At 42.2% G+C, this 22,172-nt stretch overlaps 1 protein-coding gene across 2 annotated transcripts in view; it reads left to right on the top strand.

Annotated features, from left to right (window-relative positions):
* The first annotated feature begins 928 nt into the window (after window positions 1–928).
* slc39a11 (solute carrier family 39, member 11) overlaps window positions 929–22,172 on the top strand; it is a 103,304-nt gene continuing 82,060 nt past the window's right edge. For both annotated transcript variants that reach the window (XM_080455326.1, XM_080455325.1), the window contains exons 1-3: window positions 929–987; window positions 4,311–4,428; window positions 5,394–5,432. In XM_080455326.1, the coding sequence (XP_080311452.1) occupies window positions 4,321–4,428; window positions 5,394–5,432 (147 nt within the window). In that variant the 5' untranslated portion in view covers window positions 929–987; window positions 4,311–4,320. The remainder of the gene's footprint in view (window positions 988–4,310; window positions 4,429–5,393; window positions 5,433–22,172) is intronic.

The raw sequence follows: 22,172 nt of genomic DNA, 5'->3' as shown, positions 1-22,172 counted from the left end.
TAAATGTTTGTTAATGGTTAAGGATGTATAACTATTCCTTATATCGATAGTTAATAGATCACTCACAAATGGGTATATTAATGAGTTATTATAAATGACATTTCTAAAATATATGTTTTGGTCTATTCTGCCTCTATTTGTTTTTTTTACGTACTGTGAAGGCAAAAAGCTCATTTATTGGACATTATGCACTCATAGCAAAGTCTAGGCATGATTTAAATAACCTTGACAGATATGTCAATGCCTGTAATAAACTGATTTAACAGCTGCAGTGTGGTGTAGTAGGACAAGGGTTCCCAAACGTTTCATGCCGCGACGGCGCGACCCACCAAATTAATCATATTTGAACTGGGGAACCCCCAGCCACCTGACAAGCACTTGTAATTGTTTGCATTACATTATTACTCAGTTCCACAGACAGCTCACAACGCCTCGCACCGCCAGGCGTTATATGCTTGTAGATCTGCTATTTTCACAATGTTTGCCTCTTTCTTACGTAATATTTGACAATTTGGCCAATTTGGTTTTAAAAAGGGCTTAAAAGTCCTTAAATTGTAACTTTAGAAATATGCAGATTATAACTCTATGGCAGATACCCTATACTGAATGTTGGTTTGTTTACTGTTGAGAGAGAAAACAATGTTGCATAGCTAATCATCTGGGGACCCCCAAAACAATTTGGAGACCCCCCTGGGGGTCCCGACCCCCCAGCTTGGACACCACTACAGGAGAAAGTGCAGTTTGAGCATCATAGGCGGGCAATAGGCATTCTTATTTCTGTGGTGTTCTGTTCCAGATCCCATGGCCCGTGCGGACTCTGGCGCAGTGATTGGCTAGTTGCCTACGCGGCTGCCCGCCCAGCGGCCAGCGCACTGGAGTGATTGGCCAATCGGCTCAGAGAAGGGACGGGGATTCCGGCTGTCATAGACACGTGTACAGGGAAGCAGGAAGTAAATAACAACTGGACTTCTAGGTGCCTGTGGAACAGTAAGTAGCCCGGTTACCGTCTAATACAGAGATACTACGGGACGAATAGTATCTAAACTCATGTGTGCATGTTCTGTGATCTTCGTAGTATTATACGTCTGTGTCTTAACGACTTGAAGATAACGGAGGAGGTTATTTTGTGGTACAAGTTGAGCAAGTGGCAGTCGAGTTTATAGCCTTTACTGACAGTCAGACTGACAATCATTAATTTACAAATAGTTCAATCCAGTACTGTATGTGTACTTGGACCAAGACTGAGTGACAGATGTATTCTGACATTTGTGTATTGTGTATGTCAGATTTGATAAACACAAATCTGTCAATATAGGTCCAAGGCTACCCGTCCAACTGCTGCGACACGGGTTGTTTTTACTGTTCTAGTAATTACCATTATTATTATTGTTATAAAAGCCATTATTATTAAACATTATTATAAAGCCACCTCTAAGGTACTCGTTTTATTCCTTTGAAAGCAAAATGTCAGTGCTGACGTCTCATACGCAGTGAAGGCTAAGTTATTTGTTAAGGTATGTTGTACTAACAGGTTTTGCTACATCACTGCAAATGACATTCAGTGGTGGAAAAAGTACTCAAATGTTTTACTTAAGTAAAAGTATCAACACTGCAATGTAGAAATACTCAAGTAAAAGTCTGGAATTCAAAATGTACTTGAGTAAAAGTACCAAGGTATATTGGTATAAAAATGTACTTAAAGTACCAAAAGGTGAAAGTACTCGTTATGCAGAATGTCCCACTTCACAACTTTTCAAATGTATAAAAAGCTTTTGAAAATAGCAGATCTACATGCTCACTGAGCTTGCAGATCTGCTATTTTCAAATGGCCGAAATGTATATAGGGCTGAAGTGGTTAATGTATGTTTTGTAATAATAATCCAAATCTACAAAGTAACTTGTAATTAAAGTTTTCAAATAATTGTAGTGGAGTATAAGTATATTTGTCTCTGAGATGTAGTGGAGTAGAAGTAAAAGCACTGAAAATTGGCAATACATCCAGTAAAGTGAAAATACCTCAAAATTATACTTAAGTACAGTACTTGAGTAAATGTACTTAGTTACTTTCCACCACTGCATGTTATGAGTATCAAGTTCTTAATCATACAGGATATGGCACACACCTAGTTTGTGGCTTAACTCAATGGGTGTGTGTTAACACTACTGTGGCAGTTATATTTCACAAGTGTATATTTAGGAAAGCCAAGGTGCTCATGTCTCCTTTTTACATGCATCATGCTACTTTTTTATTTGTATTATACTTGCTCTAGCACAAATTGCCCATCTCGGGACAAATGAACTTGAAGTTAGATTAAACAAGATTATCGGTATGTATGTGTCCTAGCTGTCTGTGTGTCTGTTATCTCTGTATGCGTCACGCTTGGCCTTGTGTCTGTTTAAATGTCTGTATTTGCCTTTTTATATTTGTGTGTGTATGCAGGGCAGGAATTTAATGGATGCCGTTGCCCCTCAGGTTGGCCTTCTGCCATTCAAAAAATGATATGCCCTGAGGCAACAGTGGCCTTGATGCCCCCATCCATGCTGCCCCAGATGATTTCACAGTTTTCCTCCTCTGTCTCTTTCCTTTTCTTTCTTTCCTGTAGTCTTCACAGACTACATCCTGCTTCTACAGAACAGGACGAGAACCGTTTGTCAGAGAAGGACACATACAACTGAACTAGGCCCTTACAATAGCGTAGATTGACAAAAAGGATGATAAAAAATGGTTACATCTAAGGTCATCTGCCAGGTAAAAAGGCAGCTCAGACAGTACGTGACTTCTGAGACCCCGCATACTTGACAAACGGAACATACACTCGCATGCACTAATCATGCCCATGCTGTTGGGCCAACAGTTACAGGACATAGGTTAATCAGACAGAGTACAGAATTACACTGTTAATTTGAGTATTACTACTAGACATCAGTGTCTTTTGTTGAGATTATGAATTCTTAACTCCTCCTCCTGAGTCCTTCTCCTATCCCCATCTTCAAACCAGTCCAGTGACTCTGAGTATGAACTTTTTTAGCACCATTTTCATACATCCTGTAAACACATTATGGACATACACAAAATAAAACAGACAAAAAACTAAACAAAAACAAAACAAAAAACAATTGCATCACGTATTCAACATCATCAGACAAATCAAAGAAATATTTACACAGGCATCACAGGCACAGGCAATCAAAGGTAATTGTTCCAATTTCTAACAGTACCAGTCGTCCATACATGGCCTTCAGGACAGACATCCAAGTCTATATACAGTATCAAGTCCAGTCAATTTGACATTAGGGGGGGTTTGGATCCCCAATCAGTCTGGGCAGCTGCAGTACTACCGGTGTCCATCTGATATTGAAAAACTCTGTCCTCATATGTAGTCTAGCTGTAATGCTTTCCATCAGGTATATGCTTTTTAACCTATCCCCCCATTGCTGGATAGTTGGTGGCTTCACATTTCTCCAAGACACAGTAATCATTTTTTTTGCGATCAACAGCAACACCCCAAGCAGATATGTCTGGTTCTTGGTCACTATTCCGCCCGGAATCTCACCAAGTATGAAGAACGCAGGCTCAAAAGGAATGTCAACTCCCATAATTTGTTTAATCTCGCCTTGAATTTCCCTCCAAACTTTTAGTATTTTTGGACAATCCCAAAATATGTGGGTATGATCCCCTATCTTCCCACATTCTCTCCAACATAGTGTTGCTGTATTTCGCTAGCATTTGGGGAGTCTTAAACACTTGCATTTTTGTTTTCCATTCAAACTCCCTCCATGTAGGACTGCTTGTTAGTTTATGACCATTAAGGCATGATTTTTCCCAGTTGTTGTCAGTCATACAGATGTTCATTTCTAGTTCCCATTTCTGTTTAATATCTAGAGTATTTCCCATAACATTGTCTTGGAGCCACCTATATAGATGGGATATCAGATTCCTTGAGTATGAACTTTTGAACTCCTTTTCAGGGGTTTTGTACAAATATTGGTAATTAATATCAATCAATTATTTATTTAACTGATGGTTAAACTACGTATTTAACACAAATTCATTCTTAACCCTTAAATTCAACTAATTATTTCAGTGGACTTAATATAATTGTTTTATTTGATGGCCTTGCTGTCCTGGCATTTGGCCTTTGTGTCCTCAAAACATTTATAAGACCAAAGGCCAGGTGGCCTTGCCCTTAAAAAAATGAAATTCCAGCCCTGCATAGCATGTACAGTATGTCTTTTTTTATGTGTCACTGTGTCTTAGTGAATCTTTCTCTCTGTGTGTGGTGTTTCTCTGAATGTGTGCTCCCTTCCAGGTGAGGCACCATGCTGCCAGGCTACAGTCCAGTGACCCAGGCACTTTTGGGGACTCTCTTCACTTGGGGCCTGACCGCTGCTGGGGCTGCCCTGGTTTTCATATTCCACAGTCGACAGGTAACTGGATGGACCTGGGTGTCACACAAGACTAAGGCTCTAGGCATGCACTCATCTTAAAATGATTAGAACATTTTTTTTATTGTAATTTTTTTAAGTGAAATGTTATTTATTTTATATATTTTTTTATTTGTGTTTTTTTTTGGTTACGATTATTGAAGTGCTTTAAAAATAGATATTTATTTTTCTCCTGCTGCTGCTGTTATTTTGTGAAACATCAGTTTGGGAATCAATTAGGAATTAAGAAAAGATTCAAAGAATTGTAAGTGGTATGGTATCTATGTTTGACCACATTGTATAGGTTACACCTGGGTTTGTGCAAAAGTGTGTTCTATACATGGGACTCTGCAATTCAAAGTTGGTGTTCGAGGGATAGTGGTGGCCTAATTAGGGGAGTGCACTTGTGGCCGAAAGGTTCCAGGTTCGATGCCCCGGACTGGCAAATGGGAAAATCTGAGTGGAAAAGTAAATGACCAACACTCATACCTCTCTCAACACCCACCGTTGAGCAAAAGTTTAAAATTGTGGTTGTACTGGTCAGCTCCCAGGTGTGAATGTGTAAATGTGTACGTTTAGAGCAGGGCGTTTGCTGAAAAAGAGCACTCATGATGCTCAGCGACTATGGATAAATAAAGGTAATAATTGCCAAGGACACTGGCACTCACAGATGTTTACAGCTTAGCAGAAAGAACCTTGCACATAACAGCACCTTCAACCCCCTTAAGTGCTAGAACCAACCATTTTAATACTGCTCTACTGCTTTTGTATTATTTCCATGTTGTATATGTTCATTATTAATATACATTATTATTGCTGCTACAATGTCTGAGGAACCAGAACAAAATATATTTTTAATACCATTAAATAAACCTTGAACCTTGAAAAAAAAAGTCTGATTTGACAAACACACACTGACTCATTCTTTTTTCCTTCCCTTTCTCGTGTCCCTCCCTGCTCTTTATCAGAAACGCATTTTGGATGGAAGTTTGGGGTTTGCAGCCGGGGTGAGTTGAGATGACTTTGAACACACACACACACACACACACACACACACACACACACACACACACACACACACACACACACACACACACACACACACACACACACACACACACACACACACACACACACACACACACACGATAGAGGTACCACAAACTTTCTTTGCAGCAGGCTTCTAAAACCTTTATCATACGATGGTGTCTGTGGAAGAGTGTGTTTCTATTTTAAAGATTACACACTTTTCTTGACAGAAATGTCGATTTGAAGAATGTAGGGTGGCATTTCTTCCTAGGCCTAGCGGGAATGTGCATGCATAGTTTCACGGCCATCGCACGCTGCGTTTAGTTTTTATTTTCAAAACTGACCACTTTTGCTAACTTTGGAAGCCAGTCTTAGACAATTGAGATGGAATATGATATGAAAAATCTGACAGATCCGTCTTAATCACATGACTATGGAGATACTGTGTACCGATTTGCGTGATGTTTGGACAAAATCTGTATCGGAGTAATAGGCAAAAATGTGTTTGGCAAAAATCAGCCTGCTGGTGGCGCTATAACAGGCCGATGTGAAGAATTTGGGCAACTGGTTCTGCTCTGGCCTCCAGGAAGTGTGTGTGCACAGTTTCATGCCGATTTATTATTGTCTCCGCCATATTGTCTCCGACCTGGCGGAGACAATAATACATTTCATGGTAGACCGAAGGAATATTAGTCTGTCTATATGCTGAGTCACTGGTTGTGGAATAATCCATGATTATGAAAGATAACTGTGTATTATTATTGGTGCAACAGCAATGTGCTTTATTGTCCTGCAGGAGTTAGCAAACATGTACTGTTTGAGTTGAGCCTAGTGGTACAGAGTGGGCAGAGGCAGGCTCCCTGCTGTGCTCCTGAGCTTCAAAGACTTCTTGCATACCAGAGACAATAGGCCTTTGTGTGGAAGATAGGGAACAGGTCTCGCTATCAGGTGGTGGGTTTCTAAACAAAAGAGATAGCAACTCCGAGCGGGGGAGCTCTGAAGAGAGTGTGACAGGAAGCGGCAGGCAATCGCAAGGCTTTGTGGGTAAACAGAACTTCCGGTTGCTTGAACCTCCCTGAAGGAGGGCACTGTGTGAGAAGTTTATAAAGGAGCCTGTCTAGGAACAAACTTCAGATTCGATAAGTAACTGGCCATGGGTTGTCCCTCGAATATGGGTTCTTGAGTGACCCATTGATCATCTGGAAGAGAGTGGAAAGTCAATAGTAAGTAAAGCATTGTAAATGATTGTATGTTTGATGTGTTCATAATGGGATGAAGTCATATCTTAATACTGTGAATGTTCTGTGCTTGTTTTCTCTTACCAGGTTTTATTACCTAACTATTTACCTAAATGTATTGTATGTGTTATTAGTAAAATAAATCACCTTAAAAGACATTTGGTACGAGTAATGCCTTAGACTCCTCTCTCTCTCTGCCCTTTCATTTGGGCTTAGTAACCGTTGTTTAACTCTGCACAAAGCAGAAAACTAGGTTGGCTATAAAAGTGAACAGTAATAAAACTATTCTTATGCCCCCGGAGGAGGCATTTTGAGTCAAAGTAGAATTACCTAGATTAAACTGTAGTGTCTCTTAAGAGAGACATCTATGAGTTAAGTTGATTACCGTGTTATCATAGGGATAACACAGTAATAAAACTACTGTAATCCCCGGAGGGGATTTCTTTAGGGTTTAAGCGTTAAATTACGCAGTAATTAAACTGTAGTGTCTCTTAAGAGAGACATCTAGGAGTTTAAATTGATTAACCGTGTTATCATAGGTATAACACAGTTATTAAACTCTAGTAATCCCTGGAAGGGATTTCTTTAGGTTTAAAGTATTAATTACAAGTAAATAAACTAATGATAGTCTCCGGAGGAAACTTATCTGAGTTTAGTAATTGGAACTCTGCTTGTTACACTGTAATAAGACTGTGGTGTCCTCTTGGGGGACAGCTTAGAGTTAATAAGCGAAGGACACTGTGTTTGAACTCCGCTTATTACAGAGTATAAATTACCAAGTCATTGAACTACTAGATTATCTTTCGAGTTGAAGTGTTACAGGGTAATTAAACAATTATAAAACCGAGGGAGCCTATGTGAAACTAGATGAGTTTTAGGTGGTCCTAGAAGAGGTTAACATAATAATTGAAGTCAAATTACCAAGTAATTCAACTACTAGATTATCTTTCGAGTTTAAGTGTGACAGAGTAATTAAAGTTATAACCCGTGGTAGCCTATGTAATAGCTAGATAGGTATTAGGCCCTTGAAGCGGATGGTATGATTGAGTGATTTTTGTGTGGTTGTAAAGATATGACACACTAAAAGTAATTGAATTATGCGTGTTATATAAAGAAATAACAGTATAAAAACTCCTATAGCCATAGGAATGAAAACGCACTGTCTCTTTAAGATGAGAAGTGAGTTGTAACGAAATAAAGTATCTATTAGACCTGGTTATGGGACAGGTTAAAATAGGTTAACAGCACTAACACTGGCGTAATGGACTAGTGCTAGCGTGAAAATCAGCGCCGAAGGAGTCGGTGTGGGGACAAAGGGTCTCCAAAAACCACAGCCTGCAAAAGGGAGTCATCGAATCCACGAAGGTGAAAGAGGACACACGGGACAGCCTGCGGCCTACGACGCTAGGACCGAGGCATTGAGACCGTACGGGCCTACGAGAAACCTACCGGGAAGAGACTATCACTATCAGGTTGCTATGAATGAAACAAAGCCCCACAGTTTGTGAGAACTGTGGAAAAAGGACTGTAGATTTGGGGATGCTGCGTGCCAACAGATTCTATTGTCTGAGCTAAGGATAAGGAGCTGAGGGAGAAGCTAGAAGCTAACCACAGGTTATGTAGCTAGAGGCTACCGTTAAAAGTTTGATTAGCGTACCAGAGGGGGTGGGGGTTGCTACCAGCTAACTTTTCCTTTGTCTAGCATAGTGCTAAGCTAACAGCCACTGGGAGGGGGTGGGGAATTGGCTACCAGTAATACACTGTCTAACCAGACTTTGATAGACTGATACTGTGAGTAACTAGATGATTAGTGTACAAGAACAGGGGATCAATGGTAATCATTGTGGGTTAAATACTAGAATGTACATTGGTAGAGCAAAATATATCCTATCCAGTATTAATTAACAAAATTAACTAATGTAAGTAGACCATTAAAAGGCTTCTTGCGTGGAATGCTGATAGGGTGGGTGCTATTTTACAGGTTAAACACAGTGTTAATTAATTATTGTTGTTATATAGCTAAAGGCTGAAACAACACTGTTACTTGCTAAAAATAACTGACGATTACTGTCACAGCCCATTGAATTAAGACTAACTAACAGACCTTATACCCAAACAAGGGAGATGGAAGTGTTAGCTGAGTTAATAGGGAAGTGTGAAGCAGCTCAAGCAGTTTTTAGGAGGGAAGTAAAGTTTATTGTCCTGCTGGATTTACCAAAAGAAAGGGCGGTAAGGGAGCTAAGAGCCGAATTAGCTAGATTCCTTAAGGTTGTTACATATTCTATCGCCATACTAGAAATTGATGAAGAAAGTTCATCTGAGATCTGCAGGATGCAGATTGACTGTTGCCAAGAGTATGACGAAACATTGAGGCAGGTCTGGTTTGAAGCGGCCCAGGAAGAATATGGGTCCCGCTTCACACATCCCAAAGTGGGTGAACTCCCTGCTGTGAGGGAGGGATATCTCCTCATGACGACACGCTGGGAAAGCGCAGAGGACGTCGCTTCCAACCCACTCTTCACGACGGAGGTTCCAGAGGACGTCGCTACCAACCCACTCTTCACGAGGGCGTCAGAGGACGCCACTGCTGCGACAGACGTCGCCACCAATCCTCTCAACACAGAGGGGTGCCAGCGACTGGAGGTCACTGAACCAGGAGAGATCCCATTCCACGCTGCGATCGAGAGAGCAGCTGCAAAGGTGCCACTGGCGATCGAAAGAGCTGCTCCTGCGGAGGCCGCCGGGAACGCGGAGGCCGAGAGGGAGGTTCCAGAGGGAACCAACGTCGCAGATGAGCAGATCGAGAGAGCAGCTTCGATGGACAACGCGGCGGAGGGATATCTCCTCATCACGACACGCAGGGAAGGCGCCGAGGAGGTCGTGACGGCCGGCGGAGAGGAGCCATCGGCGGCGGGGGAGGTGCCACTGGAGATCGCGAGAGAAGCGAGAGAAGCTGCAGGGGAGACCCCATTCCACGCTGCGATCGAGAGAGCAGCTGCAAAGGTGCCACTGGTGATCGATGGAGCTGGACCTGGGGACGAGACGCCTGCGGAGGAAGCCGAGGGGGATCGACCAGAGGGAGCCAACGTCGCAGATGAGCAGACCGCCAGGGAGGCAGCTTCAATGGACGTCCCCACGGCGGTGAAAGTCTTCACCAATCCACTCGACGCAGAGGGGAGCCAGTCACTGGAGGTCGCTGAACCAGGAGAGAAGCCGGCGAGGGCGTCAGTAGACGCCGCTGCTGCGACGGACGTCGCCGCCAGCCCACTCAACACGGAGAAGAAGGGATCCGAGTCGCCTGGCAAGGGTGGCGTTCGCTCCAAGCGCCCGTCTACGAAAGGTGGCAGGCAGATGGCCCAAAGCAGACCAGTCAGGCCTGTCAAGGGTGGCGTTCGCTCCAAACGCCCGTATAACCAAGGTGGCAGGAGGCAAGCCGGAGGCAGATCGGTCGGGTCTGTCCAAAAACGGGGACTGGGCGCCAAACCAGCTCCCCCAGAACCCCTCAGAAAGAAGTCTGAGTGGGTAAATACTGGCATCCGTGCGCCCGCTCGGAAAGAGAGGGGCGGGGTGCTACGTCAGGTCATTTCAGTACCAACCACCAGGATCCAGGCAAAGAGAATGCGTCGTCCTGGTGGGGCTGTAACTAGAAAAAAGAAGGTGAAGATTAAAGATAAACTATCCCTTCTCCACCCCCCTGCGGGGGGGGCTGGGTGGAGCAGAGCTCCACGCTCTTTCTCGGCGGCGGCTGAGAGAAGCCCCCAGAAGGGGGTTGGTGGGGTTGCAGTCCCACTGGCGGCCAGAAGAGTGCCATCAGACGGTATTGCTGCTGCTGCGGAGACAGCTGCAGGGGATATCCATCCAGAGGGCGCCGCGGGGGACGTGACGGTCGAAGTAGAGACAGCCGAGGGGAAGACCGACACCAATTCACACACCGACATCACACCACTGCAGAGCGGCGTGGCACCACCTAAGAAGGGTGGCCCTTGCCCCGAGCCTAAAGCCCTGTTGGGCCAAGGTGGGAGGTCAGTAGCGACAAGAGCCAGACCAGTCAAATGCGATTGTGCAAACTGCAAGCCTCTTGACCTCCTGAAAAAATGCAAATGTGAAACCTGCAAGCCACGTAAACCCTTCGCACCAGCCCGGTGGGTCGTGGGGAAATTGCGAGGGAAGAAGGAAAAGTTGAAGCAGAAAGTCACTGTCCCACCACAGTCATCAGCGCGGGCTGGTGGTGGGATTGCAGTTCCACTGGTGGCTGGTAGTGCCAGCAAAGTGACACTGACAAACGAACAGGCTTGACTAACAGGTCTATCCAGTTATTAGCTGTGGACAGTGGTACGCAGTGCGGACAATAAGCGAAAAAGATGCCAACGTGGTGTCTAAAAAATCGAAATGTCTTATTTGAGCGACTGTTTACTTAGGAATTTCGAGAGATATTGTGTAAATGAATGTATCATTTGTAGTGTTTACGATATTACCAGAAGAAATAACTTGCATAATGAAATGTATTAATTTACTGCCGACAATATGCCACTAAGTCAAAATGCAACAATAATTTGGAGGTTCTTCCATAACAACAAAATTATTCAGTACTGATGTGGACTCATGATCTGAGCAATCAGGCCTTTTTGAATTGATTATTTGTTGATTGTATAAAAAGCATTTTGGGATGTGGGCTAGCGGTTTAAATGCAGAGTGAAGTTTCTTAAAGGTAAGATTGTAGATCAGCCATTTTAAAATCTTTTAAAACCTTTACCCAAGTTACTATGTCAATTGCCATGGCAACATGCCCTAAATAGGACATTGACTTACTAGGGAAAAAAGTGGGAGAAGAAAAGTTTTCCAAACAATTTGAATTCCTAAAAAAGTTTAAAGATTACAAATTGAGAAAGTTAAGTTGAACTGTAAATTATTCCAAAATATGGGATTGAAGCCACTTAAAGACAATGAGTGAAAATTGTGTTGAGAATGTAACCTGTATGAGTGTGGGATCAGAGCAGTTTACAGAGATGAAATCGAACTTTTCCGCCATACTTTCGCCAAATACTGACCTAAGCCATGATTTAAGAAGCCAAAAAAGCTCACAGTGAATGGTGGTAGTAGAGGTTGGTTGTGAGAGAACTGAACAGGGTTCAGTTATCACAGGTGGCAGGTGTGGAATAATCCATGATTATGAAAGATAACTGTGTATTATTATTGGTGCAACAGCAATGTGCTTTATTGTCCTGCAGGAGTTAGCAAACATGTACTGTTTGAGTTGAGCCTAGTGGTACAGAGTGGGCAGAGGCAGGCTCCCTGCTGTGCTCCTGAGCTTCAAAGACTTCTTGCATACCAGAGACAATAGGCCTTTGTGTGGAAGATAGGGAACAGGTCTCGCTATCAGGTGGTGGGTTTCTAAACAAAAGAGATAGCAACTCCGAGCGGGGGAGCTCTGAAGAGAGTGTGACAGGAAGCGGCAGGCAATCGCAAGGCTTTGTGGGTAAACAGAACTTCCGGTTGCTTGAACCTCCCTGAAGGAGGGCACTGTGTGAGAAGTTTATAAAGGAGCCTGTCTAGGAACAAACTTCAGATTCGATAAGTAACTGGCCATGGGTTGTCCCTCGAATATGGGTTCTTGAGTGACCCATTGATCATCTGGAAGAGAGTGGAAAGTCAATAGTAAGTAAAGCATTGTAAATGATTGTATGTTTGATGTGTTCATAATGGGATGAAGTCATATCTTAATACTGTGAATGTTCTGTGCTTGTTTTCTCTTACCAGGTTTTATTACCTAACTATTTACCTAAATGTATTGTATGTGTTATTAGTAAAATAAATCACCTTAAAAGACATTTGGTACGAGTAATGCCTTAGACTCCTCTCTCTCTCTGCCCTTTCATTTGGGCTTAGTAACCGTTGTTTAACTCTGCACAAAGCAGAAAACTAGGTTGGCTATAAAAGTGAACACTGGTCTTTCAATTAGTTAATGGTTGAAGTAGGAGGAAATCTCTGCTGGGAGACTGTGACAAGGAGAGGTGTGTGCAGCTGTGAGTGTGAGTGGGTGAAAGGCATTAAGCCTAAATGTTGACTGTTTTGTAGACGTAGTTCATCTCCTTATTCTGTACCATGTTCATCTTTGTAAACTTCCTTCGTGTGTGTCTGAGGGCCAGATGTCCTCATAGCAGTACAGAACTGAGGAAGCCTTCATATCGGGTTGGGGCTCAGGGTTTAGTGTAAGCTTACAATTTCTGTTAGAGAAAGGGTTAAGGTTAGGCATTTTGAGGACCCCCTTGAAAACAAGATGATGCATCTCAACTAAGGGATTTATCCTCTAATGACATTTTGAAATAAATGTAGCAATGGAGGTAGAGGTTTGGCGATCGATTGCCAAACACTGTAAGACAATAAGATAACGCAATAGAACCTAGTACCTTGGTGTCACGTGGACGGAGCACATCAGAAATGTGGACCTCCACGAGGGCCTCCCATGGGTCACAGACAAGGTCAGAGAGAAAGGGATGAGACTGGCTGGGCACTGTCAGGCATCCAGAACCGGTGGCGAGCAAACTTACACTGTGGGAGCCAACCCAAGGTGCACCACCTATTTAGACACACTGCAGTGCGACAGCAGAGCTAATGACACTCCAGACCTCAAGACCCTGATGCTAGACATGAGGGAGTGGAGGACAGCAATTCAGGAGTTCTGAGTTGGTGTTGGCTAGTCTACACTCGTATCCTATACATCCCGGTTGCTAAATTATTCTCATATATCATATTTTGTACATTAGTCAACCTGTAAATAACTCTGCTCACAACAGAGCACAAGCAGCTGTGTATCATATAATATTTATACAAGTTGCTAAATTAGTCTCCCATCCTTCTTTATCTGTTTACTTTTATGTCTGTTAATATTATATATCATTAGCACAGTCTGCAGTGCATGTCACACCAACAGTTCTCTACACATACTTGTATGAGTGAATGACAAATAAAACCTTGTTGAACATTTAGAATCTTAAATCACGACTGTACACCTGATGATAGAAATGTCAATCTGTAATGCATGGTACAGCAAGTCATAATGGAGAGGGATTTGCATGTGCAACCAAGCGGGGAGTCCTGGCTTCTCTCCACATGGCCATTTGTTTCTCCCACCCAGCTGCCAGATGTACTTTATGAGATGTGTATGAATGCTGTCATCCCTCTGAGTGAGCTGTATCCAGTATGACTACTTAGCAATTGTATTGGGTTGATTGTTCATTCAGAGTTGTGAAATACGCTCTTTCTCTCCATCTTATTTTCTCTCCATCTTTCTCTTGCATTCTTGCAAGGTGTCTTGAGCTCCAACCATTTAAGCAAGGAAATGTGGTCTTGAGTAGAGGACATTACTCACATGTTGTTGCCAATGAAGGTGTTTACAAGAGCACATTTCATGAGCTGTTAACATATGCCCTGACCGGGCTAGCACTGGACAAGAGCTTACATTAATTGATTACACTTGGCATTTAAAATCATGCTGATTCTGAATGCAGGAAATACATCTATTCTTCACACTACTCTGCCTGGTGTTTTACAGACTTTGTTGCAATATGTCAAAGTAGTCTCCCAAGTTTTCCATTTAAGTTGAAGAAAATAACATTCTCTCTATTGACTGGTTGGTCAAAATTGACAATGTTCAATGAGTCATGCACGGAATATGGCCAGCATGGACAGACCATTTTCCGCTTCTGTGTTTCTAAGTCTACTCTATTTAATAGAGGCATGCCTATCTATCTACCCTACAGTATGAGAGAAATGTGGCTCTCTATATGCAGCCTTTTTATTGTCCTGCATTATGCTTGAATAAGCAGGGTACTTGTGTTCCCATGTTTGAACACAAAGCAAACTGATATAACTACCTACCGTATGCCCAATTCTACGTGAACAGCAAGAGGTATATGGAAGAGACGCAAGGGAAATTACATGAGCAAACTACTGAACCCAGTGCAATCTTTTTTCACAGTCACTTCGCATTATGGATATTGTTTTGTCAAAGACTTTGTGACACAAAGGTGACTGGTGACAATCTATTCCTCTGTTGATGGAAAGCTGTTGTACATAGTAAATATCCCTGCGTGAACTCTCTCACTGCCAGACTTATTTCTGGCCGCGTTTGCCCACTGCCAGCGATTTTTTTATTTTCTTACCTTTTTCAAGTAGTCACAGAATATTTGTCTACGTTATGATCGATCCCCTGATGTCATCGCGACCTCGTTGACATTAATTGTCTGCCTTTGAAAATAGCATGTCTGGGCCAAAAATACATAGTAAAAAAAAAAGTACACAGGAGCCGAGATGCAGCCTTTTTAAGTAATAAGTTAAACAAGAAGTGAATGGAGCAGCAAATCTTCGGATCACGATATCTTGGGTTCTGAATTTTTTTTTCTTGCCAGCCAGGGCGTTATGACAATGACTCAATAGGTTCCCTATGTTCCACAGTCTCCAGGGTAGCTGTACAATAGTTTTTTCTTCCTCTCGTAACTGTAGCAAGTTTTTGGACAATAGCAGCCTGTCCTCCAAATTATGCTGCCTTCTGACTGCCTCACAAGTCTGGAAAAAAACTAGGCAGTGGTTTCTCCCAATCTTTTGTAGTGACTTGAAAACGGAAATGAAATGCTTCCATTTCTCTCCTCCATGAATACTATCCCCCACTTTGTCTTGCTCTAGTCTAGCATAATCCTAAACGTTGAAGTAGCACCTCTTTTTGCTGATTCGTAGCACTTTTCTGTCATACATTATTATTTGAGGGCCACAGGAACATCTCATGTATTTTTTCTGTTTGCTTTTATCAGTATCGTAAAAGATACCAATACTGCCTAAAATATTGGTATCAGTGAGTATGCCAATCCGATACCACGTAATGTATCACATGATGATATTTCATGGTTACATGGTTGGTAAACAATTTTTTATTTAATTGAATGCTTCAGTTGTTGTTGCACTACTGTTTCACTACTCTTACTGTACTATTTACATTATTATTTTACTAACTAAGGGCTGCAGTTTAACAATTATTAATGGAATTGTTATGTATTCCTAGATTTCTTTTATTATGGATTATATCTGATCTGTACTCTCGGTATCGACCGACAAGCAAGTTGCAGATATCTGTATTGTATCGGGAAGGAAATAATTATATCGGAACATCTTTACTTTTTGTATGCCGTAACATTACCTGTTTGCAATTTTGATGAACTGAAGTATTTTTAAGCGCATTCTATGATTGTGTTCATTGTAAGCTACTGTGGATCAGTGTTGGCTAAATGCCTAGAATATTAATGTAATGTTAATGTATTTGGCCTTTCCATTGGCAGGAACATGAACTTTATCAGGAAGACACACTTCAACCGTTGGCCTTAGGCTATGGAGGAAATGAGCACCTCCATAAGCTCTCAACCCCAGTTGTTTGAAATAATCATATTCTAGGCCAGTGGTACTCCACACTACCGATTAGTGATGCGCGGGCTGGCCCGTTGCCCCGCGGGGCGGGCGGACGGGTCAGGATTTCAGACGCACGAGAGAGGAAAAAAAAGCATTCTGATACCTTCGCTCTCTTTCCTATTTTGTCTCTGTCCCTTCCTCTCTCCTCCTCTCCCGTCTCTCCTCCTGGAATCATCTGAGCTTGTGTTCAATCAGTGTTACTTATTTGATCAATTATGCACTGCTGTCTCTAATGATAGCCTATCCCCGCTGCATGTCAACTTTATATTTGAATGTCCCTTTAATGTTGTAGTAGGCCTCTCACTGTACATATCTACATTATTGTTTAATGTTCTCTCATGTAGCCTACACAATTATAAGGGTTAGGGTTAGGGAAAATATGAATTGTCTATACCCTGAGCTAAACCGAATCTGTAGCCTATTAGCCTACCTGGTGCTGAATATACTGTATGTTCCGTTCGCTCCCGTTTCCTAAATGCCTCAACTGATTGTAAACTCTCTCTCCATCTCTCTCTCTCTCCCCCTCTCCCTCCCCCTATGTTCTATTGATCTACGGTAATTGCCCGGTTTATGAAATGTAGCCTATATTTATTTGGTTATTTTATTGTTTTGAGGTCTCCTCCATCTACTGTCATTGAGTAGCCTAGAAAGATAATGGCACCAGCCAGCTGACTGTGCTTAATGGTTGATAAGAGTGGATAACTGTGAGACGGGGATGTGTTTCTTTTGACCGCAGCTTCTTTGTTAACATGCTTATGTGACGCTGAAAAATTAATGACTGATCAATGCAATCTCCGTGATTATTTGTAAACAAAGAGAGACACGAGTAATAGCCTACTATGGCCTACACCCTCTGACCAAGAACAATAGCTTTAGTTTTCGACTGTTGGAAAAGCCACAACATAGTTAAACTCAAAAGACTATGGATGTGGATAAAAGATCACTGTGGAACGACAAGCGCAGGGGACAATCCGTTGATCATTTCATTTTAGATTTATGAGCCGCCTATTAGCCTACTATTGACTGTAGGCTACTACAATATGGCTTGGAAACCGATGGCATTGAACACGAACTTGGATTTTGGACCCGCAATGCTTCAGAGAGGCCCGGAGGAAAATTATGAATGAAATGATGTAAATTGTTGGAAAAACTGCTCCGACTGTTTAAATACCTTTTCAGTCCAAGCTGCTCCAGTGCTTTCCTTCTTACCTTTGTCATAGCAAGCTGTTGGGCCACCACAAGCCTCAGAACAGCTTCAATAGTGTTGCCAGGCGCAGGATAATTATTGCATTTGTACGATAACTAGAGGTTTGCTCGCATCTAGAGTTCGTCCCTCGCATCTACGTCGCACCGCCGATCTGCCGTCAGCAGCCCGACTTGCAGCATGCCACTTCCGCTTTCTGGCCAGGCTGCTGCTGTGTATCCTCCTCAGTCCCAGCACCAGCAGCCCGACGTTCAGCATCCTGCTGATGGCTTTGGGCATGTCGCTGCCTGGTTATTTCCTCAGTGTCACTTGCCTGGTCTTGCATGTTCTTAGCTGCTTTTTTTAACAATATGTTTATTTATTTTTCCTTTCTTTTCACAAAATATTTCAACATTATATTACAAACACAACAGAAAACTAAAAAGGACAATTACATTAAATCATACAAGACAATCAATGAAAAAACAAAAACAAAAGAAAAACATACATTGGCATCAGCACTACTCCTCTCCAGATTCTTCCATTAAATGCGGCAGATTGTTTCCCATATACTGTATAAAACGACCCCACACCTCCTGAAACATCTCTTATTTGTCCTTAAGTATGTGTGTGATTTTTTTTCTAGAGGTAGGCATAAAGACAGTTCCCTGAACCACTGTGCAATGCTTGGTCTATCCGGCCTCTTCCAGGTCAATGCAATTACTCTTTTAGCTTGTAAAAGACAAATATCTATGAATATTCTCTCACTGCGCTTTATTCTTTGTCCAACTGGATAGAGGCCTAGCAGAAAGAACTTAGGTTCTGGTACAGTGTTAATTAAAAGTATCTGCCCAATCTCCCTCCAAAAGTCCATCAATCTTGGGCATGACCATAAACAGTGGAACAATGTGCCTCTATCTTCACCGCATCTGGTGCATAAGTCCGGAATATTGTTATTAAACTTATTAAGCTTCACAGGTGTGATGTACACTCTCATAAGCCAATTGTATTGAAGAAGTTTTAGGCGTGTATTCCCAGTCTGGGATTGAGCCAGTTTACAAGCTGTACTCCATTGCTCCGCTGTTAGGTCCTCCTGTAAACTTAGCTGCTTTTCTGGCCATTAAAGCTTGCATTCTATCCGCAGAGGTTTTAGCCCTATGTGTTTACTTCTGTCGTCTTGATGAGGTTACAATGGGTCATTGACCTATGAACATACAGTATGTGCATTTGGCGGGGGAATTTGACTCTCCAAGAACTCAGTCACAACAGGAGGGAGTTAGAGGCTAAACGCACACACACAACCCACAAAACACCAAGTGAACCTAGAAGTCCTTTACTGTGAAAAGGTGGGTCTTAAGCATGTTTTTAAAAAAGTCCCTAGGGTGGGTGCAGCTTTGATCCTCAAAGGGAGTTTGTTCCACAACTTCGGTGCCAACACAGCAAAGGCATGGTTGCCCGTCCTTACTGTGCTAGACTGTGGAGTCTTCATATACAACTGATTGTTAGATCTGAGTGACCTTGAGCTGGGAGATTGGTCTAAAATTGTCTCTTAAGACAGCGCTGCCCCTGGCCTTGGCTACAGTCAAGTGTGCAGGAGCATGCTCTGAGGGCAAGGGTTTTGCTATTATATGAGGGTGATGTTCATTCAAGCCTAATCTGACCTTTACCCCAAAGAATCTGCGCTCCTGTGGAATTGGAGGATTTTCATTCTCTGCCATTCTCATCACAGGGACAGCAGACCTTGAGTAGGTTTTTCTCTATTAGAACTTTACTCATCTACAGAACAAGGACAAGCCCATTGGATTGTGGATGCGATTGCTCTAACACAGTGGTTCATGTCAAGGACCCACAAATTATGTATTTGTCGCTGCTGACCCCCATCTGAAAAAAAATTGTGCCAGGAACCGAAATACAAGATTTCTGTTGTCAAAAGATATTTCCCTTTTTCCACATATTTTGCCAGTCAAATAAATTGGCCTTGAGTTGTGAGTGTTGTGTCCATCGCCAGAGGGTGCCGTTTCGCCCATAATGAGCTCATTGCTCATGATTAATAAAACAGGGGTTACATTACATAACCTAATGTTTTACCGGCTGATCAATGAGCTACAGACATTTCAGTGGCAGATTTTGATGTTTTGCTAGCAATATTGGAGCCCAGGGGTGTCGCGAATCACAAAGTCGCGAATCACGATTTGACGCTTTGTGAGCTTGTAGATCTGCTATTTTCAAAAGATTTGTATTCACCTGTTTCCTAGGCTGTGTGTTTTCCAATTCCTGTCGATTTGATCCAATGAAATCCAATGAAACTGGTCAGGTGACCAATGATATCCAATGAAATCGACAGGAAGTGGAAAACACACAGCCTAGGAAACGGGTGAATACATTTGAAAACTTGAAATGGGACATTTTGTATAATGAGTACTTTTACTTTTGGTACTTTAAGTGCAGTTTGATGCAAATACTTTCATACTTTTCAGTACATTTTGAATTCTGGACTTTTAATTGTAACAGAGTATTTCTACATTGCAGTATTGATACTTTTACTTAAGTAAAACATTTGAGTACTTTTTCCACCACTGAAAGACGGTAGAGTGTGTTGTTAATGTTGTTTTATGGTCATTTAATGAATTAATTCATTAAAGAAATGTGCGCATGGTTAGCATGCGCATGTCTGATTCGCCCAGACAACATTATCAGGCAGGCTACGCGGGTGCTGGAGCCACATTAAAAAGACCACCAATTTCCGCAACCCAATTTATCCTGAACAGCAGTACACACACACACACACACACACTTAGAGACTTTAATTGGCCTTCGCAATTGTGCCATTGCATCAGAAAAAGGTTTTGGATGCACAATGTAATGTCATATTTATTATTTTTTAGTGTGTGACAATTCTGTACAAAAAATACCGACTCAGTGTGCCTTTACTCTTAACTGTACCTCTCCTGTGTTTCATTATCACTTGCTGTATTTGCTGCTGCTCCAGGATACCAAATTTCCCTCCGGGGATCAATATAGGTTTATCTTATCTCATTTTCATCATCTGTAGCACAATTACATTTTCAATCATGGCCTTTGTCAGTACTTGTTAATCTTCCCAGTGCAATCACAAGAATGTGTGGGAGGTTGCAGACTGTGACTGCACAACGAGGTGAAGCCAAGACAAAGACAAAGGCCAAGGGACTCGAGTGTCACACAAGTACTTTTCTAATCAATACAAACAATGGATTGTCATCTCAGTTCATACTACTGTAGCCTACTCACTCTGTTAAGGCATTAGGATACAATGGAGGAACTGAAGAGAGATGAGTGGAGAGGAGAAAAAGAAGAGATGCAAGCCTGTGGGGGTGGCAGAAAAGAGTGAAGAGGGTGACGAGTGCATAACTTGATTCTTGGTTGATTCTTGAAAACAGCCCTAGCCACTTTGTTTCATAATGTCTTGGAATTCAATTTGCATGCTTATAGTGATGTTGTGTTTAGATCTCTAAGTGAAGTGTATAATATTACCATAGATATGCAACCCCTCCGACTCGTGTCCGAGTACAGTAGCTCAGTCGGTAGAGCACTCGTGGTTCCTTTTGGACCACAATGTTCTGGTTTCGATCCCGGGCACCGCCAACTCAGCCTATGAGTAGCACTGCTGGTTTCGGTCCTTAGACCTTCCTCAACATGTTTGTCCTGATGTCCCTTATTCGAAATAAAGTGTTTTGCAAGTCCTAGACAGTGTGCAGGACCTTTCTATTAGTGTCCAATCAGAAAATAAGAAAAAGATGATTTTAAGCCTGGAGGGAGTGATAACAAAAAAACTAGAAAAAGTACTCCTCGGAGCCAATAATCGGCCAATGTGAAAAGGGTGGCATTTCTTCCTCGGCCTAGTGGGAATATGCGTGCAAAATGTCACTGAAATTGCAGCTGCGTTCATGATTTGAGGCATTTTGTTCAAAACAAACCAATCTTGCAAACTTTGGAAGCCAATCTTAGGCAATCAGGATGGCATATGGGATATCGGATAGATCCGTGTTGATCACATGACTATAGAGATACTGTGTACCGATTTGTGTGATGTTTGGACACAAAATCTGTAGGAGTAGTATCAAAAAAATAGTTTTGCACAAATCGGCCTCCTGGTGGCGCTATAACAGGCCAATCTAAAAAATTAGGACGGACGGACACATGGACAGACAGGGTGCAAAACATACTCTCGCCATGCCTTTTGGTCTGGCGGAGACAAAAAGGAATAACAAAATAAACAGTGGTTGAAATACCAAATGACTTGGTTTTGGAGACGGTAATTGGTCCCGTTTGTAATCTTAATGCAAGCTTTCTATTCAAAAGGACAGGATGATACTCAACAGCAAGGACGGGTTGACACTAACACCTGCCCGCCTGCCCGGGGCAGGTAAATAAAATGGTAGGGCAGGTGAAGTTTGCTATCTGGTTGCCCCACGGGCAGGTGCACATTTTGGCTCTCCAGCTCTTTATTAAACAGAAAATGCCTTTTCGGGTCAGGATACCAATTTTATCGAATCAGGACAGAGAACTCAGACAGGATACAGATTAAACAAGTGATGACACAAAGAAATGAGCATGTAAAATTGGAACTGGAACATTATAAAAATGAAGCTGATAAATGGGTACTCTCTCCTGATTGGCTGAAATGGTGTCACCTAACTGGAAATTTATTTTCTGTCTATCAAAGAGCTGGAGAGACTGAACAAACACTCTACAGTATAGCAATGAGTACTATCAGAATATAGAGCTTTAACCCATAACAAAACCCTTTTTTGTTTTAACCAAAAAATATCACTTACCTTACGATATGACCCATAGTCATATTC

Source organism: Gymnoscopelus braueri (assembly GCF_963280865.1).
Source record: "Gymnoscopelus braueri genome assembly, chromosome: 17".
NCBI lineage: Eukaryota > Metazoa > Chordata > Actinopteri > Myctophiformes > Myctophidae > Gymnoscopelus > Gymnoscopelus braueri.
The sequence above is the reverse complement of the archived record's forward strand: the minus strand, read 5'-3'. Positions and strand labels throughout refer to the sequence as shown.